The sequence below is a fragment of the Struthio camelus genome, chromosome 3 (assembly GCF_040807025.1).
Source record: "Struthio camelus isolate bStrCam1 chromosome 3, bStrCam1.hap1, whole genome shotgun sequence".
Lineage (NCBI taxonomy): Eukaryota > Metazoa > Chordata > Aves > Struthioniformes > Struthionidae > Struthio > Struthio camelus.
In genome coordinates, this window is record NC_090944.1 from 81,151,079 (window position 1) to 81,174,876 (window position 23,798).

Below are 23,798 nucleotides of genomic sequence, written 5' to 3' on the forward strand. Positions count from 1 at the left end.
ATATCTAGGAAAGGGCTTCCTAAATGCATTATTTTCAATTAAATTGTAGGTAACTGAAGAGCAAAGCACACTTCCTCATCAGATTAATGTAACCTTCACTATTTATTTGTGGCATGGGATAATGTAACACTACCATTTCAATCCCATTTCTTTTCCATCCAGCAATCCAAATTTTAAGAAAACATAGCCAAGCAACATAACAGAAAAGCATGCTTCATGTTCAGTTATGTCTATAGATGACACTTGGAAGTTACAGCTACAAAAAAATCAAGCAATTCAATATTTGGAGGTTAAAGCTGTGCATTCCTAATGTAATTACAGTTACATCATCTGTTACCGTACAAACTTTTCTTTGCTAGAACAAAAGATGAGAAGTGCTGACTTAATAAACTGGAGAATGGAACTAACTCAGTTTCTTCTTTTTTGAGCATGACATTTCAGCAAGACATCAGTCTTACATTACCATTCAAAGGCTAACCTAAAGAATTACTTATCTTATGGTACCCATGGAGGCATTATAATACTTCCTCACAAACATTAATGCAACAATCTCCAATTAGAAGATTCAATCAATGTTGAACACATGCTGACATATTCGTTAAGTAACATAGGACTTTGTAGGATTTTACTTAACATGACTTTGGAATATAAGCTTTCACTTATCTGCACTATGAATTCCTAGAAGTCAGTCCTTGGAAGCAACCTGGGTACATATAGAGACAGATCAACAACTGGTGATGGCAAGTTCCTCACCATCTGTAAGGATTCTGCAAGAGGCAAATCTATTCTTCAAGGATCAAGCTGCTTATTCTCTCCACCAGTACGAGAGGGGAGACATTTTGCTACTGATTTCACTGATTGGAAGGGGACTACAGCCACGCCCCCTCCACCCCAAGCCTGGAATACAGTGAAGTCTAATAGCTACAAACCACTGCCCAGTCTTCCTTCTCTCGCTTCTTCAGGCCTGCCAAAGTTTACCCTTGTCTTAGGTTAAACGTAAGTGCAAAAGTCTTTTTTAATCCTACCTCCATCAATCATTCTAGTTAGCTTGTCATAGCACCTCTTTCTTCACTTGCAGCATGTATTCAAATAAGGCTACTGTAGTGTTCTCTTCATTGTGTGTGTGTGTGGAATGGAAAAGGAAGTCTCTTTACTGTCTATTCCTGTTCTCTGTAACACAACAGCCTTGGCCACCAGGCACAACCACAAAGGAATTTCTGCTCATTCTAGCAGCTCTAGACAGAAGCATATTCTGATCAAACAGCATCTATAGGGAAGTTTGCCAACGTCCTCTAACAAACCTGCAGTTATCACTGGCATCAGAACAGTCCCCCTATCAAAGACACTATTTCAAATTATGGAAATATGTTAAGCCATGTCAGAATCTGTTTTTAATTCTTCTTTTAAAAACAGATAATTATATTCCACCTTCACTTCACTGTGAGAATCACTAAAATACCAGTAAGTTTTTCTTGAAATTGAGTGAGGTGATTTGAGACCATGGTAGACAGGAGGAAACATGGACCTAGCAATTCCAACTAACAGCAACCAGTACGGCAGGTGCTTCACCAGCACGTACTTCCCAGTGCAGCTGGGGCTGTATTTCACCCAAGGAAAATTATGCTTGGCACCCTTCTTAACTTAACTTTTACAAGTACAGAAAATTCTCACAATGCAAAGATGCAGGCAATCCTTGAACGACAAATACTGCTGGACAGCCCCCCAACTTAAGACAAGTCTGCATTAAATCTAAAATATTACCTAGCAAAGTAACTGATTCTTTTTGTAAAGGGTCTTAGCAATACCTTCCACGCTCTTCAGAACAGATTGTCCTTTCCCCCGCTTCCAGGTCTGATCTTCATGCCAGACGGGACAACTACCCTCCTGCAAGAAAACTGGCCATTCTCTTGTATTTTAAAATTCAAATTTAAATTTCGTTCATGAATTCCCGCAATAGGCTGCAAAGAATTTGTGCATTTCCCAAAATATTAACTTTCATGCAATGCATGGCATGTGAAGCACAAGTTATGCAGAAATAAATGCATGCTAAGGTGTGGTTGAGGAAGTGGTTTCTGAAGCAGGTTTTTCACCAATTTTAGGCATAAACTCTTTTACCCACTGATGAGGGGGAAAAAAAAATTACAGACAACTAAATATACATCTTAAACATATTCTGTTGACATTGGACATCAGGAAAATAAATCAACCTGCATTTTAATATATCTTATATATACAAAGACAGTTTGTAAACTTTTGCACAACATCAGTATCTTCTATGGAACCATAACAACCACCAACCTGGGGAAAAAAAGTGCAAGCAAAAAAAAATGAGTCTTGGCTGAAGTCAAGCATGGAACAGAGTAATCGGACAATCTATCAGAATATCAGGAACCATATTAACTGGAGTCATATAACAGCATCAAATTGGACTATACAGTATTTTCCCTTTATCATCCATTCAGGTTCAGAAGCCTGAATTTTTTCACCTTGTCCAGGTTTTAGGCCAACCTGAGTGTCAGACTTCAGTGTTCTCACACTACAGAGGGGTGCAGGATGAAACTTGTTCAAGGCTTGATAAAATGGAACAGTATATTCCCATTTTCTATCGCCTGTTAATTTTCTATAGTTTAGATCACCTTTAAAAAGAAGCAAGTTTGACTTCTGTAAATCAGCATACAAATCAGGAGCAACTTTAGCCATACTAGAAAATTCATGTGGCAAAGTCCAAAACATGTGATCATGGTAGACCCAAACTCCCTTTTTCAAATTGCCCTCCCAGTTTATCCCACATCTAGACATCCACATGTGATTAGCTGACTGCAGTTGTTTAATAGTCCAGTTAAAATCATGCTTGGTGGTATCGGACACATACCATGGAATACTTTTTCCATGGAAATAAATTTCATCAGCTAGCTTTGATGATAACAGGAAGTCAGCCAATACGAGATCAGTTACAAGTTCAAATCCAGCATTATCCAGGATTATGTCAACTCTAACAATAGAATTATCTGTAGGGTTTTTTTTGGCATTTATAAGCAATGACCAAAGTTTTTCCATATCATTCACTAAGATGTAAGGTGTCAGGTCTTCCAGGGATTGTAAAGGACTAGATTTCTGAGAGCTGTCTTCACCAGCTGAAAAGGAAAGGTCACACTTATTTCCCCACAACGTCACCTAGAAAGAGGGGAAAAAAAAAAAACACAAAAACATTTGCTAAGCCTCATTGTAGTTACATTCTAAACGTTACACACACTAAAGATTTTTTTGTTTTTACTTTCGGGACTTGGAGGAAAACGTAGAGTCAGAGCCTTCAAGCTTTAATAAAACTCAGCCTCTTGCACAGCAACCTTAAAACAGGGAAGATCTCTTGGAAGAAACCAAACAATGCTCCGTATTTATGTAGACATCAGAAATGTGCATCAGGAGTGACAAAGTTGGAACATTCAGATTAACATAAACATCCTGATCACAGTATTAAGAAAATGTATTTTGCAGACTGTAATTGCGGAAAACTCAGTGGGAATACAGAAAAAGGAATAACAACAGCAGGTTAAATTACGTATTATCTTGAGCTGAGAAAGAACTATATTTTAAGTATAAATTCATGAAAAATAAAAATAGTTTAAAGATACACCAATGAGGTCTTTATAAAGATTTATCAAATAACTAGGTGTGTATTGCTGCCAGCTAATGGATTCATTTGTAATCCTATGATATTTCATACTCTATCCAAAGGCATTATTTTCAAGAGTAATGAAGTTATAAAAACCCTTTAAACCTCTTTCAACACAGACTGGCTTCTAACTTTTTTCCAAAAAAAAGAACTCTATAAAAATTTTTTAAAGTATTAGTAAAATGAACCATTTTAAAATGTTATAGTTGGACGAAGGCCATCTTGAACTTGACTTAAACGCTTTGGAGATATTGCTTTTGAGAGAAAGACGGCTTTTCAAATATGCAATAAAGACCAGCAGCATAATGAAAACGTCAAACTTCATACAAGCAATCAAAGCTTAAATATTTCCGGAGTAACAACACAGTACAGCTGTCAGGATTTCATAGTATTTTTACAAGAAGGAGAACTAGATTTTATTTCCATATAAAGTTTTAAATCTCTATAACCTCAAAGTTTTTGTTTGCTACAGAAGAGAGTTTTATTGTTGTTGTTTTGTTTGTTTGCTTTATAATCTTGTGTTAAGCATTACTAGTTTACCTGCAGTAGCTTAAAAAGTTCCTCCTGCAGTTGCTTTTCATTGAGATCCTTGATATTCTTAAGAAGTTCCTGAAAGTAAGTGCATAAGGCAATAACAGCCTGTTGGGATTCAAAGAAATTTTGAGCTTTTGCTTCCTTAAATACGTCAAAGTGGTCAATAGGTGGGCTAAAAATAAAAGGGAACAAATTTATTAACATACTTCCCACATTTTTATTGACAGCATATGAAATACCCACGAAAATATAAGCTTGGAGCTCAGCTTTTACTATGTAGTATTAGGGATCCTAGCCTTTCCACCTCTGACTAGAGTAGATTCTTATACAACTCCAAAAACAGCCCGACATCATACCTTATTGATACAAGCAATAAACTGGACGTCTTTATCTTATTAGCAATACATTCTGAAAGTGACCAGCTGTTCTAGTCGCGGCGATTTTGAGAACTGCACATATACAAGCAATTTTTGAACTCCATTCCTCATTTAAAAAAGGATTAAAACTGTAACATACAAGTGAACAAATGCAGTGAATAGGTGGCCCAATTTTAATCGCATTTGCGGTTTTTAATCGCATTTGCGGTTACAGAAGTATATTTTCCATATCAAAGCCTCTTACAGTAGACTTTGGAAAAATAACGTGACAGAGAAGACAAAATAATTTAGTTCTTAAGATGGAAAAGTGTTTATGTTTTATATATAACAAGAGACATATTTGTACTTACGCCTTTTGACAAATGATTCAGTGAACCTTCCTCTAAGCGTATGCTTAAGAGCAGCTAAATGACAGAGAAACTTAAAACTTACTAATGAAAAGCATCAGTTCAATTTCTGAAGTGCAACCCAGAAGATCCATCTCACATTTTAAATTTTTTCCTGAAAGAGCTGAAATTACGGAAGCTGAAACAAAGTCCCATTGCTACGCTTCTATCCCTGTAATACTAACGGCACAGCACTATGCATGAAGCTTGAACTGTTTTTTTGGCAGCAGTGGGGCCTTAAAATGCTCATTCATGCCCCATTACATGGTACTGGCACTTCTCCACAGCCCCAGCACAATCAATTCTTCCTGCCAAGTTATTTGCAACAAGGATCAGCTCCCGAAGTTTGATGCAACACATGGCCTGAAAATACTGCTGTAACTAAGAAGATGCTGTAGAATGAAAAACAGGGGCTGCTTAAGCTTGGTCTACTGCCATCAGAAACGGCTCTCAGAAACTCTTCAGCTTTTTAGCAGCAAAACGAGTTGAAAGGCCCAGCAGATCAGTGGCTCTCCCATTCTACATTTTAGGCTAATTCTAGACTCATAAACCTTTTAGAAATATTAAGTAACTTTCAGATCTCAATACACATTTGTTTGCAAGGTAAATGGAAGCAAGATTTAGAGCTTTGGTATAGAGCAAGTCACAGAAACCAGAGCAGAAAAAAACAAATTTAAAATCTGCTGCATGGAAGACAGGAAAGTGCTAGCTTTGGATTTGGAGTGAGAGGCAAGAGAAAAGGAACGTGGTAAACACTTAAGCTTTTTCTTTTAACTTACTCCTCAGCTGTCTTCCTTTCTCCTAAAAAGGAAACTGAGAAGAACAGCGTTTTAGAAAGTAGTAACATTGAGCTAGCACTTACTTTTGTGCTAATGCTGCATGGATTCTCCGATACATATAACACTCTACATATAACCAAGGGGCCTGAAACCAGCTTGGTTCTCCATTTCCATTTGATAGATTTCGTTGATAGTCCAGGTATTGGTTCCACAGCGCAGTATCAGGCAGCTCATCTTCTAAAGGGGTCACTGGCTTGTCTGTTTGCACTTCATTCCGTAATTTAGAGAGGAAGGATATAGCTCTCTTCTCTGCTTCAACACCCTTCTGAAATAAGTGGAGAACAAAAGTTCCTATTCTGAATATTCATTCCTATGGCGCCACAGATCAACTTTTCAGAAGAGTAATAAGTGATAATCTTTAACAGCACACGTGTCGTAGAAAAAACAAATCTCTCTACCATCAAAATCCTTCTGTTAAGCCCCATTTTACACCTAATACATCCTAAAATGAGTCAAATATTGGACTTCTTTTTAGATTAGCCTTTTTGCTCTTTTTTTCAAGAGCAACATGAAGCACTACCATCTTCAGAAGATGCTAAAGTATATTAGACATAGCATCAAAACAAAGGAGAAACTGAGGCAGCTGAAGAACAGAAAGACAGAAAAACATTAAACAGAAAGGAGAGTTAAGAAACGCATGAGAGAGAGCTACAAGAAAGAGATGACCAAGAAAAAGACCAACAAAGAGATTAAGAAAGCTAAGTAACAACAATAGAAAGAAACCAGTAACAACAAAGAGAAAGGATCTCAGGGATTACAAAAAATGCTCAGTGTATAACGACGTAAAGAGAGACCTTATTCTTACCTCACCATGTTCTTCAAAGAATTCATTTTTATGTCGATGCAGAGTATCAATAACTCTTGTGAGGATTTGAGGTAGTCTGTCCTTAATTGTAAAATATGCAAAAGATCTAAAAAGGAAAGGATCAAAATTCTATTACTGAGAACAAGCAGTGAAATACCCTTTTTGTTTAAACAAATACAAGCTCCGAAAAGTAAGTTCCACTGCCTTTACAGCAATACACACACACACACAAAAAAAAAACTGGTCAAGCTCTCAGGTATACTTTTGAAGGAAAAGAAGAGAAATTTGTCTTTTCAGAGAGTGAAATGCTAACAGGTTGGCCCAAGTAAAAGCACAAAAATTTAAATGAATTCCACACAAAAATGCCATCTCTAATTGCTCAGTTACCCAGAGGTAAAGTCAAAGAAATTTAAATTTATAATCACAGAGAATGGTTTACAATTTAGTTACATCTTATATATAACTAACCAACTTTAACAACAAAAAATTTGTGCCACTTGCTCTCCAACATATACTTGATTTACATTTCCCCTAGAGGCTATTTACTTTTGAGAAGATCAATTAGCAAAGCATGACCAACCTTACAGAGAGCTTTAACCTAAATCAGAGAGAATGCATTTATTTAAGGATTTCTCTCGCTAGAGCCGAAGCCCAACTTCCAACACCTAGAACAGGACAGTTTCCCAGCACTGAGCGGTAAACCCAAAGAAACCTAGGAAGAATATAACCAAAACTTATATCCTTCCAAGACCTATTGCAGTCACCAACGGTCAGTGACAACAGCGACAACAAGCTGCGGCGAGGAGAGAAAACGCCCGCCGGCCTCGGCTCGTCCCGCGTCGGCGGCGCCGAGCGCGGAGCCGGCAGCGCAGCGCCCCCACGGACGGGCACCGCCCTGGACCCACAGCGCCGCCTCCTGGCGCGACGGCCCCAGGCCGAGGCGGGGGGGGGGGTGACCGAGCCCGGGCCGGCCCCGCCGCGGCGAGGCGAGGCGAGACGCGCCCGCCCCCGCCCCGGGGTAGGCCGAGAGCGGCATGGCGGCCCCGCCCCGGCCCCGCCCGCGCTAGCCGCCAGGCCGAGTGGCCGCCTGAGGGACCCGGCGCCCGAAAGCGGCCGCTCTCCGGCCAGGGGGCACCAGCCGGTCCCTCTGGCCCTTCTTCACCGCTCCACCGATTACGAGCGCGCGCCAGGCACCGACGGACCCTTTAAACCTGCCCGAGAGGGAGTCCGGTAGCGCCGCTGCCGCCGCCATCTTGCCCCTCCCGCCCGAGCTGCTGGGCCCGCCCCCCGGAAGTAGGGCGAGGCAGCCGGACGTTATGGGTAGGTCAACGGTCCTCGCCGCGCGCGCCGGCGGGCGGCCCGGGGGAGAGGGCGGGGGGAGGGGAGGCGAGACGCGGGCTACGTGCGGGCGCCAGGGCGGGGCGGGGCCTGGCGGGCGGCGCGCGCCCTGGCGGAGCTCGGCGGCCGGTGGGCGGGGCCGCGCGCGGCGCGGCGGCGAGCGGTTCGCCCCCTCCCCCAGGTCAGTGCTGCGCCGCGCTCCAGGCGGCCGCCGCGCCCCTCCCGCCGCGGCGGCAGCGGCGGGCGGCGCGCTCGGCGCCGGGAGGGGGAGGGAAGGAGCGGGGAGAGGAGGGGAGGGGAGGCGAGGGGAAGGGAGGGGCGGCGGTGCGGCAGCCCTCGCCCGCCCCGCTCCTGCCAGGGCTGGTGTTCGCTGTGGCGCGCTCGGCTGCCGGCAGAGCTGCAGTGGGGCCTGCGCCTTGGGGAGGGTCGCGGGGCCCCCGCTGTGGCGGGGGGTGGGCAGGGCGGGAGGGGAGAGGAGGGGAGGCGGCGATGGGGCCCGTTTCGGGCCTGGGCCGCCCTCGCCGGCCTCGCTGTAACGTCCGCAGGAGGACGTGCGCTGGGGGGGGAAGGGGGGGGTGTCTGTGCTTCTGATCGTGCCGCGAGTGGGAGGTCCCCAGGGTTAAGCGCTGAGGGAGACTGGGTAATTGGAGGGCTGAGAAAAGCGCCCTGTCCGTGGGAGGGGAAAGGGGGTAACGTACTGCCTCGTCCTCCCCTCCTCCGCCTTCGGGAGCCCCGTCCCGGAGGAGGAAGGTTACTCGCCTGCTCCCTTGCTCCCCCCTCCCCCAGCTGCGCCACCGCGCCGCGGCAGTCAGCGCTCAGCGCCCTTGTCGGGGGAGGGCGCGGACCGCGGCGCCCAGGACAGGCGTGCGGCGAGGCCCGGTAACGCCCGGCCCCGCAGAGGTCACGGCAGAGCCGTTCCGCGGGGGCGGGCGGCGGCGCCCGCTTTGCCCTTCCTGCGGAGGCGCGACGCGCTTCCCTTCTGATTGGCTGTGTGCCGGCCTGTTCCCGCCTCCCGCAGAATGCAGCCAATGGGAGGCGGGCGTCGGCCGGTGGCGGTGCGGGGGGGAGGGGGCGCCCCGGCCGTTGTTTTTTCTCGAAGGATGGCGGGGGGAGGGGGAGCGGCTTCCTTCTCCCGCGGTGACGGTTGGAAAAAGCCTGCGGGCGGTTAAACCTGATCGTAGGCACAGCTATCGGACAGTAATGCCGTGTCACGACGGCGGGGGCGCCCGCCCCGTACCTCTCCCTGTCCTCGCGCTCAGAGGCCCGGGTCGCGGGGGGTCGTGTCTGGCCCACGGCGGCAGCGGCCGTTGGTGAGGCACAAGCGTTCTGGCCTTTTTATGCACTCTACAGGGCGGTCATGTTAAACAAATGGTAGAATTGCTGAAAAGATTTGTTGGAAACTAGGCCTGATAGTACCACAGTGGTAGAGCTGACTTATCATTCAGCTGAACTGCCTTGCTTGATTCACCTTTTGTTAACTCTACATGAGTGATTTTGGGCTCCCTCTGGAAAGACAATATACATGTATAAAGTATATCTTACATTAAAGTGATGTTGGAAGGCCTAGTACAGATTTGTTTCTGCTCTTCAGAAAATCGTAATCTGCTAGCTTGTACTGGTAGCTGTTGATCCTGGTTATTTCTGGGTTATTTCTGGACATACCTTATAGCTAGGTGCCTTTGCTACTATAATCTGGCATTAAGGCTTCTTGATAAATCTTAGGCAACATGATCGCTATTTTCTTGCCACTCATCTAAGCCTGTCCAGTTAAAAAAGTCGTCCGTGGGGTTGCTGTGATTGGACGTAAGGTTCTGTTGGCTATGAAAGTATGTATTTACCAGGCATCTGTGAGTTGTTTCTGCTGGCTTCGTTAGAAGAGACTTCTCCCTTTGTCTTAGTTCTTGACTATCTACCAAACTGACACATCCATATTCTGTTTTGGGTTGCAGGTGTTGAGATTTTCAGCATTCTTGCTTACCCAGAGGTAGCATCTTTAAAAGGTAATGTACACTGTCCTGGACAGAGCCTTCTCGGTCAGTTCTTAAATACTGGACAAGTTTAAAATAAAAATGATATATTTAGTTTACTAAGTACACAAATAACAGGCTTACAACTTGGACAAAAAAGTTACAAGGGAAGAGCATGTAAAGTTATGCCCAACATCAGTTACTTTCTAGGTTAGAGATATTGTCTTTTTTTTTTTCCAGTTGTAAGCATCTCTCACCGTTATTAGTATACACTTGTTACGAACCATAGTGTCAAGAGTGTTTTTTTTTTAATTGTGTCTGTATTGTGATAGCATCTAGAGAGATTCCTGTCAGAATTGAGGGTTTGTTGCAGTCTGCACGAAATGATTTGTTCTCACAAGAAAATGGCCGTTTAAAGTATTATGCTAAGTGGATGCTATTGAAGATGCCTATGTACAGTTTTTTGAAAAATATTCTCAAATTGACAGTTTTGTTTAAAGTTAGCTACTTAAGACATTTCTCTTAATTTTTTCTTTTGTAAATAATTATTTGTTGAAAAGGGATTCTGTCATGAGGCAAAAGTTCTTATTTAATAAAAACAGGTGGGAGCAGGTACTTGGCACTACAGTTTTTCACTAACTAAAACACACCCACTGAGGTGTTCAATCTACCGCCTGTGAATATGTTTAAAGATTATTTGATTAGCCCGTACACTGTAGCATAAGCACGTTTCAGGACTTGCTCTTATTCTGCCATAATAGTTCTTTTTTTTTTCCAGCTTTGGTAATTCCATTGTACTGTCACGTTTCTATCAGCACAGAGAGATCTGCATGCAGGCCTTGCAGTCCCTGTTGGACCATAATGCGATAGCAGGATCCTTAGCCTGACTTAATTGACTTTCACTTTATTCGTGATACACAAACAGAGCTGAATTGGTGCTGGGCTGTTTACAGTCTAATAGTTTAGCTGATGTTGGTCAGTATGTGTATTCTGTAGGACATGTTCCCATACAAGCATATAGTAACCTAATTCCATATTTCTGCTATTTATAAAGTAATGATTCACAAATTCTAATGTCTTTTTAAGAGGAGTGGTTGTCCATGAGTAGTTTCATTAGCAGTTTTATTCAGAGTGCAGAGTTCTACACAGAATGAGCAACAGAGGGGAAAGGTACCCACTTATTTATTGACACAGCAACCAATTGTACTTTTTCATCCTGTATTGCAAGCCCACAGTTCAATAACATGTACTGATGTTAATTAGACTGTTTACATAGCATTGAGAAAAAGCTGTTTAGAACCATCACTACTTACATGTTCAGGAGCAGTAATGTTTGCCAAAGGAATATGGGTCACCTTCTAGATAAGGGGAAAATAATACTATTTTTTTCCAAAGAGTTGATGGAGGATTTTATTTGTTTGTTTTACACACAGTTCTGAGGGAAGCAATGAGACTGAAACTTCTGGGCCTTCTGACTAGATCTTCCTGTGTTTTAGCAGAAGTATGCCGATGCCAAAGCTTTAATAAAATTGGACATCCACCATTAAAACTGAGTAATGAAGTTGATGGAACAGCCCGCAGAACAGCAGGCAAGATTTGGAACTTGTATGCTCTGAAAACTGGTACCCCTTGTTTGACAAGTCAGTGTGTCCCAGTCAAGAATTGGCAGTTGTTCCAAGGAAATGTATTGGCTTTGGGAAAAAACATATATTATCGCAATGGGGAGACTTTTTTCCCACCCTGGGAAGGTTTTGGTGCGGCGATGACGGAGGACTGCAAACTCAATAAAGAGCACATTAAAAAGCTAAAGGACGTATCGCCAAGATGTTACTCAGTTGTATCAACTGGTAAAATTATTCCAAAACCCAGCGTCCAGCCAGTTAAGAGGCCACCAAAGGCACCAAGGACCAAGCAGCCATCCAGAACTAACCAGCCACTACTGTCTGATATGCAGGTAAAGTATAAAATTTGTGGTCTGCGTAGCATTAAGGGAACTTTATTGATTTAATTTAGATTCAGAATTGGGTTTAGAAGAACATTTTAATGAAATTAATATATTTATTTGGCGAGTGGTTTTCAGTATTTACTCTAATGTGGTCACAAAGGGGATGGATCTCTGTAAACAGAAATTAACTTACTAGAAACCAATGTGTCTGGTACTTTGAAAATAAAATGGAGATTTTCTAATTGTGTAACAAAAGTGGAGGGAAGAGAACTGGTTGCTAAAACTGGAAGGCATGAAATACATTAAAAAGAGTTTGACCTAGTGGCCTTAAATCATGTTTAATATTGAGAAATAAAATCTAGTTTTCAGAATAATTTAACTTTTCCTAGGCATCCCTGCTTGTTCAGTTTTAAAAAGTTTTAAGCCTTCAGTCTGTTTTTAACAGAAATAAAGATAAAAGTAAATAGTATAAATCCTGAATATTCACATTAGGTTTTGGAAGCTCAGGCTGTGTTCCTGAGCGTGGCTCTGCTTTTTCTTCTCTTTTTTTAAACAGTCATAGCATTTCAAACCATAGAGAAACAACACTGTAGCAAAGTAAATTCTATTTTGCTGTTAATGATAAAATACATTTTATAGTAACATCTGTCTGAAGATCTGAAAGTACTGAATATTTGAAGCCTTAAAACATTTCCCAAAGGTATGAATTTATTTCTGTTCTGTCAGTGGGAAGACCGAGGCATGGATGTAGCCTGTGTTACTTGAGGAAAACTATTCTATATGTAGAAATAGTATGCTGATCTCCAGCCTCCTAGGTGTACACACTAACTTGGATAACTTTGGATAAAGTTATCCATACACTCTGGATAAAATCAGATATACAGAACAAATAAGTGGAACAGTGCACGTTTGTAGCTGTTACTCCTTAAGGTAGTTCTTTGCAGACCTTGAATACTAACCAAGGCAGTCATTAAGCATACCTTGAATATTAGATCTCCAAGAAAAATCCTGGTGTCAGAAGGAGTGTCATTGTTCTCTCCAAGTTAGTAACTACTGAGTTCCAGGGTACTGTTAGTAAAATAGTACTGTAGCTGAGACGGAGACAAGTATTGTACTTTGAGAAATAACTTCTGCATTGCAAAACGCGTACGTTACATGTTCTGCTGAATGCGAGCGCAGAAACTAAAGTTTTAATGCTTGCCTTCTAGTGATCTAAGCTCCTTTTTAATATGTTGTATGATTAACAGGAATATGCTTTAATATGAAGATTCCATTATAGACACTCTAGTTCACAATTTAATTTTCCTGTTGCTTGGAAGAGAGAAAAAGTGTAGAAGGAACTGGTTCTAAAACCCTTTATACTGTTTCAGGCTTGCTATTCGTGCTATGACGTTATATTCAGAGGCTACTTCTTTTATTTCTTGGGTGAATCAAAGTGACAATTTTGTGGACTCTTGAGGCTTGTGAACAGCACTATAGAACGCTAATAGTTTCTTGGACGCTTTCTCATACATATATATCTATAGATATAGATAGATCTAGATATACATAGATATATAAAAAATACGCACAGCTATTTGTACTTTCTTCCATTGGGAAAAAAGAGAAAACTCTGCTTGAAATACTGAAATAATAATATAGTTTCTGAGGAAGATTCCACATTGCACAGCGCTGTGCTAGAAATCACATAAACTCAGACCTAACAACAAAATTTGCTATTTTTGAACAAACCCTCTGTGCTTCTGTCTAATGGATAGCTCCACCCACAGGGATGCTGACGTGCTGTCACCTTGACTCCACAGGCTGGCAGTATATTTTGGAGGAAGATTCCCCCCCACACACCTGTTAATGCATTTCCATGTAGATACATAGTACAGAGAACTAACCTAAAGATGCGGCTGATTTCTGCAACATGACTGATACGAGTACAGCAAATGGAGAATTTTGATTTTTTTCAGCATGCTGTGTGTTTTCTCTAAATCTTGGTGTCATGAAAAAGCTGATCTTCTCTCCCTCTACGTGCTTTGAGGCAAACAAGAGCCCTTCAGTAGCATAGGCTGTGTTGTCACTGCACTTAGCTAAGAGCAGGCTGCTGTCTCCTCTTGCCTCATAGGCTGCCTTAATAGAGTAGTTTGTAACAATCTGCCATTTCGGGCGCGAACTGTAGAACCGCTCTTTAAGATTTTCTGTTACGTGAACCCTGAGAGTCTCGCGTGTTTTCTGTCCAGAAGGGCCTGACAGTTAACAACTTTCTTTTGCAGTATAGTCCAGGAATAAGCTGCCTCCCATCCTTCCCCCAGTACAGGTCTTCATGTGTTGTTTACTGATAGAATGCCAAGCACCAGCAATGGTAAACGGTAGTAAGACCAGTTTTTCAGGATAGATGGAGGAGTTCCTTGAAAGTGGTTAATTGGTTTAGTCAGTCCCTCAGTGATTAGTACTACTACTCAGTTTAGTTAATCTCCTAAGGTCTGAAGGCATAAACAGTCTCTGAGCTAACTTTTAAAGCTGTAGCCATGTAGCACAAGGAAAAAAAAAAGAGAAATACAATTAAAAGTGTCGTAGCTACTCTGTCCTATAAAGACTGATTCCTATGGTGAGGATTAAGTTCATCCTGCAGGTTTTCTTTCTCAAAAATTTCTGTGTCCTTAAGATGGAGGGGATAGGCAAAGTGGAGAATTATGGTGTTTAAGTTATGCTACACGAGTCTGTACTCATGTAGGGGTGTGTTAGGGGGTGTGATGATAGCTGGAAGACAATGGTTCACCCTCTCTTTACAAAAAAAGTGGTTTGGGGGGGGGGGAATTGGTTATCAGAAGTGGCCATGGGAGAACACATGTACTTCTAATAACCAGAGCCTTCTAGAAGAATCTCAAATATATAGTTTGTGTTGGTGATTTAGAGACTGAGAATGGATTTATAAAGCAAACAGTGTGATAATGCAGTTTTGCAAAGGTAATGCTAGCAAGTGAAATGAAAATAGAATTACACTGTTATTCTGCTAAATATAGTTCCACTGTTAACTCAGCCTTGTACAACAGTCATGGAAAAATGCCTACAAAATTGCTCACTGACTATTGTAAATTAGTTTTAAAGTTTATTTTCTTATAAATTCCTGGACTCATAAAAGTAAGAAAATAGAATAGCAGTATAATGCAACTGTTAGTGTTTATGAAGCAAAATGATAAATAAGCAAAGCTGTGGAAATGATCACAGAATGCTGAGGTTAAGAGAAAAAGTTTAAACATGTGGCTCTCACTCTCATCATTGATAGTAGGTGCCACACACACTCAAGAGCAGGAATCCTTTTCAAGCATAGCTCTTTGATGGTATGTGAGTGTTGTGAGAATTTCATTTGCATTGTAGGTTGAAGTGTGCTGTGGATATAAATGCTTGCCGATGAGTACAGTTCTTTTGTTCATTTGTTGTTCGTTACATGCCCATTTTGTATTTGTTACAAAAAGCTGGGAAGTGACTGATCCACAATGAAAAGCGTTGTTCTCTGGGTATCTTCCATTACGTTGTACTGAAAAACATTACCATAGGACATACATAGTATCAGAACAAAAAAAGTATTTAAAATGAGTAGTAGAATTTGTAAATCAGTTTATTGCAACTTGTTTGATCAAGAAAGTCTTTACACAGATGACTTTCTGGTTTCTTTGCCACGCATGAGTAGTTCTCGTTGCGAGTGTGTGACAATATCATTTTCCCTCATCTTTTTACATTGTGCCAGTTATTTGTCTCAATATAGCATTTTAGTTAATATTGTGGAATATTGAGACAAACTCTGGCTATTGCATACTATCTGGCTATGGTTGCAACTGAGACCATACTGTCAGTGCAAGATTAAAGGACAACGCTGTAGATCTGCAGGAAATACAACTGGCCAGGAAGACTTGTGACTTTCTCTGCTACAGTGTTGGGATGGTTTATATTCCAGGAGTTACCTGGGCAGTAAGCTTTGTGCTCAGAGGAACATGATGCTTTGCAGTTGGAGCTCATGCTTGACTAAGGAAGCTGGGATCATTTAACCCAATATATCTTTAGAACGTTGTTCTTTTAAGCTGATATTGGGAGTGTCTTGCTGTTGGTTTCAGTGGTCAGCTGAGTATGTCACAAGCTGTAGGAAGGGAGAGTCATAGCAACTATAGCTCTACTGTTAGAGCATTTGCTTCATATTCAGGAAGAGAAGGGCTCAGTTTATGACTCTATCACAAAGTTTTTTGGTGCAACTTACTTAAGTACCACTTGGTTTGGTCTCCGTCTGTGAAACTGGGATGTGTTTGCTTCCCCACTTAACAGGTACTAACTGATCTCAGTCGTATCTGTACACTGGGAGGAAGGACAGCATGGCAATGCTACGGTAGAAAAGAGCGAATAAATGAAGAATATCACTCTGATAAATTTGAGCCAAAGAAATGTCTTATGAACACCTTGCTTCAGCCTTTCCCTAACTCAAATCTTTATTCCTTTGGCACAGAATCTGATGCAGTGCACTGCCTTTGCAACAGCAGATGAATATCATCTCGGTAATCTGTGTCATGACCTGACTTCACATGGATATGTTGAAATAACAAGTTTGCCTAGAGGTAGATTTTTAAAACATATTAAAAGCATTGTTATACCTTGGGAAGTGAAATATGGGTGAGGTGTATAATTTTCTTTAACTTCTTGTATTCTTATTTTGGTACTACCCTGAGATAGGTCATCCTTCCTAAAAACAATATTGTTTTATTTAAAATTCTCATTTGCTTAAAAAAAAAAAAACCACCATAAACCCAAACCTTCCAGACTAGCGCTATAACCAGCACTGGCTGTTAACCTATGATAATTTTCCTCAAAATCAAATCTGTGCTGAAAGTATTGAAAAATGAGATATTTTTTCCTGCATGCATTTCTAAGACTAAATTTTGAAAAATTCCAATAAAAGGAATTTCTACTTTCTTCATTAGTGTTTTAGCAATACGATACCAGAGTGCTTCAACTGTCAATCAATTTTATAATTTGAAGTGTTGCACCCTCTTTCCATACCCATATTTTTATTAATGAAAATCACTATGGTTTGAGAGTGTAGGGAAACACTTGTTCTGTATCTTATTTCTGGAATTATCTGCTAATATTTTGCGGTTAGTTAAGGGAAAGGTAGAAAATTAAGATGGTATTTCCACTTCTAAATGTTCTTGTCTTTAGGGCATAGGGTTTGTTGTTATTTTTTTTTATACTAAGTAGTGGAAAACAGAAATTTTTGAAGTCGTCTTATTTGGAAACTAGACTTTGGCAGGACATCTGACTAACAGCTTACTGTTAGTAAAGTTACCCTTTTTAATACTTTTTCTATTTGTCCTTTTTTTCTTGCCATGATATATGTTATGGCGTACCCCTAGGCTTAATTTGTAAAGAAGAGGGAGGCATGCAGGAGACAATCATGCCAACTAGGTGAAATGTAAAATACGTATACGTATAGGTGTTTATTTCCAGTAGAGAGAATGTAGTTGATATTCTGTATTGGACCAAGTATAGCCTAGTAATTGTTGAATACTTCCTTTCAACTGGGCATGAGCAAAATAATTGGCTCTGTTTCCATACAAAGCATCTCTGAAGCCTTGGGAAAGTATGGCTTGGAAATAGCTGAAGTATATGACAAGAGGAAAAGCAAATGGAATTTTAGACAGTCTAAAAGACCTTATGCACTAGAACAGCTGTGGTGTTGGAAGTAGAAGGGAATGTGTATTTTTTGAAGAAAGAGACTATATGAAGCTAAGAGGTTATCAACTCTCTGGCTGCCTCGCAAACATGAGATAAAGTTTGATAGTTCTGTGCTGGGAGTGCATTGGCGAAGCTTATTAATTTTCTATTATGGAAGGGGGACGAGAGATCAGTGAATCTAAGTGACCTCGTAAGTAAGAACAGAGTCTTGTGTGTTTTTTTTTTTTTTTTTAACCCAAGATACACTATGAGTCATCTTGCTTAGATTAACATGGAAAGGCAAGGTGATACACAATATAGGCTTCCTGTTCCTTGGTAGTTTCTTTGTATTAGAAACAACACTGGCTTCTTTCACTGTTTCAGGATAGGAGCTTTGTGCAGTGCCCAGCATGATTGTGGATTATTATAGGGGAAATACTGTTGTTGCTGGTATTTTATGCTGGAAGTGTGAGTCTTGCCAGTTGTTTCAATTCTTCATGGTGTATTTTTGACTCTTTATAATAGATATTCTGTTTGTCTAAAGTGTGGAGGAAGTAATGATGAAAGGATATTTGATTGTGCCAGCAAATTTGATATCTTGTTGGCATGGGGATGTAGCAACGGTTGGTTACCAACTCAAACACTGTATCTTAAAAAATTAAAAAATATTAGTACATAGGATTGTAAATTAACAATTTTTGTGTAGATTTGTTGTAGTATTCTTCCCAAGCATTATTCTTTTTTTTTTTTGACATCTTTAGAAACATTTAATTTAGAGTCTGTACCCATATTTATAATGGACCAAATTGACTTCCATTTGTACATGTTTTAGCTGGAGTGGATAAATACAATTGAAGTATGAGTGATATTTGGAAGGCGAGATGACGCAGATAAATGTTTCTTCCATGGTGAACTCCAACTTCACACCCAGAACTTGCTCTAGTGATTAATCAAGTCATATTTTTCTGAATTGGAATAGCAAGTGAAGGAGAAGTCTTTAAAGGGCTCATAGAAAACAACTGTATGATCTCAATTCAGTTATTAGCAAAAATGTTTCCAGTATTTAGTCATCTCTTCCTGCCTTTGTGGTCTACCTGTTCTCTCTTTGTCAGCTTGAACAGTAAAGCAAATAGTGGAATTTGTACACAGACTGAATTTGATGCCTTGGCTTTTAATTTGTGGTCTTTCTGCAAAAGGATTGAACGTTTTAATGCTGGTGCATTAGGCCTTGCAAATTCCTCTTTGCGGAGTCTGGCTTTGTAATAGGGATAGGGTTTTTTGCTGGTTTAGCTTCCACTAGTTCTTTAAACAAGATGAGTCATGCTGGGAAGGAACCTTTTTTGGCATAACCGCATCAGGACTTTTATAGCTATGTCTTATGTTAGCAAGTACAATAGGAGCACATCCATAGAAAAATACTGTTTCGGAACCCAGCATCCACACCGTGTATATTTTCAGACATTCTGCTTGCAGCAGCTTGAGTTTGGTTCTCTGTATGGAATGCCCATTAGTGGTTGGAGTATCTCAGGTGCACTTCTGGAGCTCATCCTTGACTTTAATTTCTTGCGAAGGAAATCCAGTTTGTACACTCTGACACTGTTGTGCAATGCAAATCGAAGTGCTGTAAACAGGGGAGATTGGAAGATTTGTCTCAAAAACACGTTCCAGATCCAAAGGAAAATGCAAATGCAGATGCACTTTCCGCTGTCTTGGGGATATACTTTTTCATGTTTCTGACGGTCAAAGCAAGGTCAACAAAATTTGAGTGCAGAATAGTTCCTTGCTATATAGAAAAGAGAAGGATTTTGGTCTTCTGTGCAAGCAGATTTGAAAGGTAGTTCCTTTGCAACTGTGGGCAGACTTCCCTGGTTCACTCACGTTACACGTCAGTTCTACATTCTCTGTTCTGTTCCTGGTTTTTTACTATGCCCTGCATCAGCTTTCCCTTGAGTCTTTTGTCTTTCAAAAATGCTACGTTTCATAATTTTGAAGAAGTTTCCAGTGAAGTTTAACATAGCAGTTGAGTATGCAGAGAGTATGAAGCTTTGGAGAACCAGTGAACTTTTTATATTGTGGATGTTTCCTGGCAAGCATTTCCATCAGAAAAATAAAATATAGGACTGACTTTGAAAGTGTTACCAAATCACTGCTGAACTGGATTTATATGTTTGTAGCTATCATCTTTAGGAATCCAAATAGTTCTGTGTTTAGAACTTCAATCCTGTTTGTTTATTTTAAACTAGATGCTGCAAATGTTTTGGTGATTGGCACTGAAAAGTCTGCAAAAGATGACGATCCTGGCATGATTTTTTTTTTCAGGTAAGTTGTAAACCATGCCTGAAACATACTATTTTATAATATCAATCCTGTGAAAGGAGTAGTGCAGCTTGCTAGATCATGGCATCATATTCCCTCATGAATCTCAAGGAATAACTGTCCAATCATTAAAAATCAAAATGATTTAACTAATTAAAAATAACTTGCTTTTTCATGTTTCGCATTAGTGTCGTTAAAAAGTGACTATTATGTTTACGTATAAACAGTATCACATTTCTTGATTCACGGTGACAAGAATTGCCACTGTCCAATTTGAGTATGGCATTAAAACAACTTTTAAATACTGTAATTTCACATTAGTTTTTCCTTGAATTCACAGGGAAGGGGCTGTTGTGTTTTGGAATGTGGAAGAGAAAACGGTAAGTAGAGCAAATTGTGTGTTAATACTTCTACTACTACTTAAGCAGATGTTTTGTCGGTCCACAAAGCCCTGCATGCTTGGGTTTTTCTGGGAGGAAAACTTCTTTCTCCTTCAGGCAGGAAAAGGACTAATTCTTCTCCTAATCAGTGCAGCTGCTTGCCTGCTGCTGCCCTCAAGTGTGTGGGTTGCTGATAAGTCATCTTTAAAATTTGTCTTTCTGCACAAAATAGGGAAATGTATGCGTAACATTCAAAGTGGATGAAATTTTCTACCTAAGGCCAAAAATCTGAAACCTTGATCTAGTGAGACTGACAAAAAGAAAGTCCTTGCAGCGGTACATACTGAAGAAATAAATCAGAAAAATCAACCTGTGAAATCAAAAGTTTAAAATGGTTGTTTGAAAAGTACTTATGTAACAGAAGATGAGTTTGCAGAAAATGGTGATTCCAGAGCCATTTAAGTCAAAACTACTCAAAAGTTACATTTAAATAACTCTGAAAAAGCCAAACATTTTTTTTTGCTTGGTTTTTCTGCCAGTTAGTAATTTTCCTAAAGGAACGTTTATTTTTATAGGTTGGTATAATGATTAAAATATGTTGACATAGAATCAATATAACCCTTAGCATAATACAGTGGTTTTGCTGACCAAAAGGATATGTTACAGGCATATTTATTTTTATGTATGTATTTATAATTATTTACAGATATTTATGTATTAATACTTTTAATTTTTTATTCTTGTGGTTAAATAAAACTGAGTGCTAGATGCATATATACAAATTATCAGTCTTGTCTGTATGCAGGATATATGAAACTAATAGGTGATTAGACGGATGATGCTGAGATGCACAGAGGTTCACAGAAAGATTTTCATTAAAATATATTAAAATACAGAGCAGTTGTTTCCAGACATGAACAATTTCTCGATTCAAGTTTGCTGTTTATATTTCAGACCTGAATTATTCCTGATTTCCTGTTGTGTGGTGGTGGTGGTGGTGGTTGTTTTTTCCTTCTTCACTCTATCAGGTGGTCTACAAAAAATAGTAGCTCTCCCTCCAGACCTTGCCTGTAGCACACTTAAGCTGCTATGGCTATAACAACACTACTGATTCACAGGTATTACAGAAAAACAGCTGCCTGAACGCCACCGATTTTTGAGTTGAGTACATTTACCCGCTGGGATACTTGGAAAAATGTCATTTTGCTGTATGTTTTTACATGCTTTAGTACCTTTGAAAACTTCCACATCACATTCTTCTTGTCAGAACTAGTAAGCTTAGTTGTTCCCTTGTTAGTTTTATTCATAAATAGAAAAAGGAAAGCTGGATTTTTCTGCTTTTCCAAATCCTAGTCAACATTTTAACTTGAAAATAACTTGCTCAAATAGAGGACTAGCTTTAAGCACAAATTCTAATGAACCAAAACTAAAAATAAGAAAAAAACAGTTCTGTAGAACAGAAACTGAAAGCATTTTATTGTAGGAAGGTTGTAATGAGTGCAAATACAGCTAATTAAATGATGTCCTCTTGTGGATCCAAACATGCAGTGGAGGAGACAGTGATCCCTTGATAGAATGTGCAGTGCTCCTTAGTTTTCTTACAGAAAAAATACCTGGATTATCTCAAACCAACGATATAAATTGTTTTAATGAGGATGGTAACCAGCCACTGGTTGCCGTAGCCTTTTCTATTGGGAGAGCTGGACCCAGAAGCTGTCGTCTATCCAGTCTCCCATAAATACTAGTACTTACATAACACGGTTACAGTGTTTCATTTCACTTGAAAAGCTAAACAAATATATATATTTCCACTGACTTTGTTAATCTTTAAAAAAAAAAAATACATTTTTTTCAGTTCTTAAAAAAATTTGGCGATGGCATTATTCAGATGCAGTATTCTGTCATTTCAGATTATTAGAGCTGTATTTTATAAACCAAAATATATTGAGATTTTTTTAATGTAGACAGGATTCCACATATCAGCCCTAAATCATACACTGTTCTTTAGAATGCAAAAGTCATTGGTGGGAGAAGAGTTCACTTAAAGCGTGTGAGAAGTGACAAAAACCCATCTTCACTGCCTTCCCTCTTAACCACCAAAATGACAAATCAGAGTTTGGAAAACTGAAATACACGTAACACAAAGACTCATAACACCCTGCTGCAAGACTAATTACAAAAGCTATTGTTTATTAATTGGGGCTTCATGACTTGTAAATGTGAAAAGAGAAGCACGCGCTGGTGGCGTCATTAAGGATAACCCCGAACAGCACATAATTCAGATGCAAAAAAAGACAACTTGCAACGCATGCTGTATCAGCCAAGGCATTGCCATTAGGGACTGAAAAGTATTAATGTCATTGTGGAAGGCGCTACTAAGACTGGACTATGATATATGGTTTTGTGTACTTACATTCGGTCAAACTGAATGTAGAGAATAGATATAACTGCTCTTTAAAAATACTCCAGAGCAATTCTTATGGGAGAAAAAATATTTTACATTAAGGGACACTCAACACAGGAAGTAGTAATTACAGACTGATCACAAATGAATAGAAACTGAAAACGTAAAATATGGCTTCTGAATACCTGAGCAGGAACTTTGCGGAGCAGCCTCCCCAGCAGAAGTTGTAAGAGCAAAAATCCAAGCTAGCTTCCGGGTTTTTCTGTTTTTTAAAGGGGAATTGTACAAAGTGTTTGCCTGTAAAAGCAAGAGTTTGCATTCAGTCAATCCCGAATATCTTTCTTCATTAAATGTACTGCGTCACAGGTAGTCCCTTCTATAACATCAGGGTGGGCCTAGAAGAAGCTCACCTCAATCAGCAGAAGCTTTTGCATTACTTTGAATAGATAAAACTGCCACTGAAATATAGTTTCTCTCTGTTCATTACAAGACACATGAATTGCACAGACTCAGCTAGTGTCTATGAAGCTTTGTTAAATTGTGCTCTCTACTGGTCCTGGAAAGCCTGAGCTGGTTACAGTTCTGGAAGGGACTGTAAGCCTATTAACAGCATAGTTATTAGTATGTTAATAATAATGAATTTTCAAAGCCAGCTAGGGTATCTGGATCCAAGTGAATATGCTCTTGAAGTCTGACATGCTATATTCCGGACTGGCTAAACTGGCATTGTTTTAGCAGGGCTTGCATTGCTGAACTGTCCCCAGAACTGGTTGACCAAGCTGTCTGGTCAAACAGCATACACTTCTTTGCTTAATACAATGGAATACAGAAGAATACTTCATACCCTTTTTTTACCACAGTATTTGGAATATATGGCAGGTATTGATCGTGCTACTGTTAAATTCAGGATAGTGAAACAAGCAGTTGCAGCTTTAGGCCTCTCTTCACAATGATTAATGTTATCATGCCTTTTCTAGATAATATCACCAAAATTCATGAAAGCAGTGAAGAAAGCTAGCACTGCAAAGAAAATGCCTCTTGCAGGGGATCCAGCTGATTTTTAAAGTATATACCTGGGGAGACTGCTCCATGAACAATTTAAGAGCAAGCAGTTTTGCACTCAAAAGATTGACTATTCCATATTTA

The 23,798-nt window shown here is 40.1% G+C and overlaps 2 protein-coding genes and 1 long non-coding RNA gene across 18 annotated transcripts in view; 1 reads left to right on the plus strand and 2 right to left on the minus strand.

Annotated features, from left to right (window-relative positions):
• Positions 1–83: 83 nt before the first annotated feature.
• On the minus strand, positions 84–7,920 carry ARMT1 (acidic residue methyltransferase 1). 3 transcript variants are annotated; one of them, XM_068938725.1, is made up of 5 exons: positions 7,817–7,920; positions 6,615–6,720; positions 5,833–6,074; positions 4,214–4,379; positions 84–3,174 (listed from the first exon to the last, which is right to left on the minus strand). In XM_068938725.1, exons 1-5 carry the CDS (start codon positions 7,864–7,866, stop codon positions 2,407–2,409), a joined length of 1,332 nt encoding a protein of 443 aa, XP_068794826.1. In that variant the 5' UTR covers positions 7,867–7,920; the 3' UTR covers positions 84–2,406. The 3 variants fall into 3 exon arrangements, with proteins under 3 accessions (XP_068794826.1, XP_068794827.1, XP_009667014.2); XM_068938726.1 differs by having other exon boundaries at positions 7,830–7,905; XM_009668719.2 differs by lacking the exon at positions 7,817–7,920 and adding an exon at positions 7,366–7,513.
• RMND1 (required for meiotic nuclear division 1 homolog) overlaps positions 7,625–23,798 on the plus strand; it is a 24,379-nt gene continuing 8,205 nt past the window's right edge. Inside the window, exons 1-6 of one of the 14 annotated variants that reach the window (XM_068938710.1) lie at positions 7,625–7,934; positions 9,902–9,952; positions 11,353–11,873; positions 16,348–16,456; positions 19,796–19,871; positions 20,209–20,248. In XM_068938710.1, the coding sequence (XP_068794811.1) occupies positions 7,931–7,934; positions 9,902–9,952; positions 11,353–11,873; positions 16,348–16,456; positions 19,796–19,871; positions 20,209–20,248 (801 nt within the window). In that variant the 5' untranslated portion in view covers positions 7,625–7,930. Of the gene's footprint in view, positions 7,935–8,057; positions 8,134–8,250; positions 8,355–8,611; positions 8,832–9,019; positions 9,263–9,813; positions 9,953–11,352; positions 11,874–16,347; positions 16,457–19,795; positions 19,872–20,208; positions 20,249–23,798 lie in introns of those variants that run through there. The other 13 variants (XM_068938712.1, XM_068938713.1, XM_068938718.1 and 10 more) reach the window with 13 other exon arrangements.
• The window catches only part of LOC104140144 (uncharacterized), a 29,242-nt gene continuing 18,702 nt past the window's right edge, over positions 13,259–23,798 (minus strand). Inside the window, exons 3-5 of the long non-coding RNA XR_011140263.1 lie at positions 22,838–22,949; positions 16,105–16,225; positions 13,259–15,390 (exon numbers count right to left, since the gene is read on the minus strand). This is a non-coding gene — a long non-coding RNA (uncharacterized lncRNA). The remainder of the gene's footprint in view (positions 15,391–16,104; positions 16,226–22,837; positions 22,950–23,798) is intronic.

Coding starts and splice junctions, on each gene's coding strand:
- ARMT1 (XM_068938725.1), bottom strand. CDS start 7,866: ATGGCGGCGGCAGCGGCGCTACCGGACTCCCTCTCGGGCAGGTTTAAA. Junction 6,721..7,816: donor CTCTCGGGCAGGTTTAAAGG/GTCCGTCGGTGC, acceptor TTTCCTTTTTAG/ATCTTTTGCATATTTTACAA. Junction 6,075..6,614: donor TCTTTGAAGAACATGGTGAG/GTAAGAATAAGG, acceptor CACTTATTTCAG/AAGGGTGTTGAAGCAGAGAA.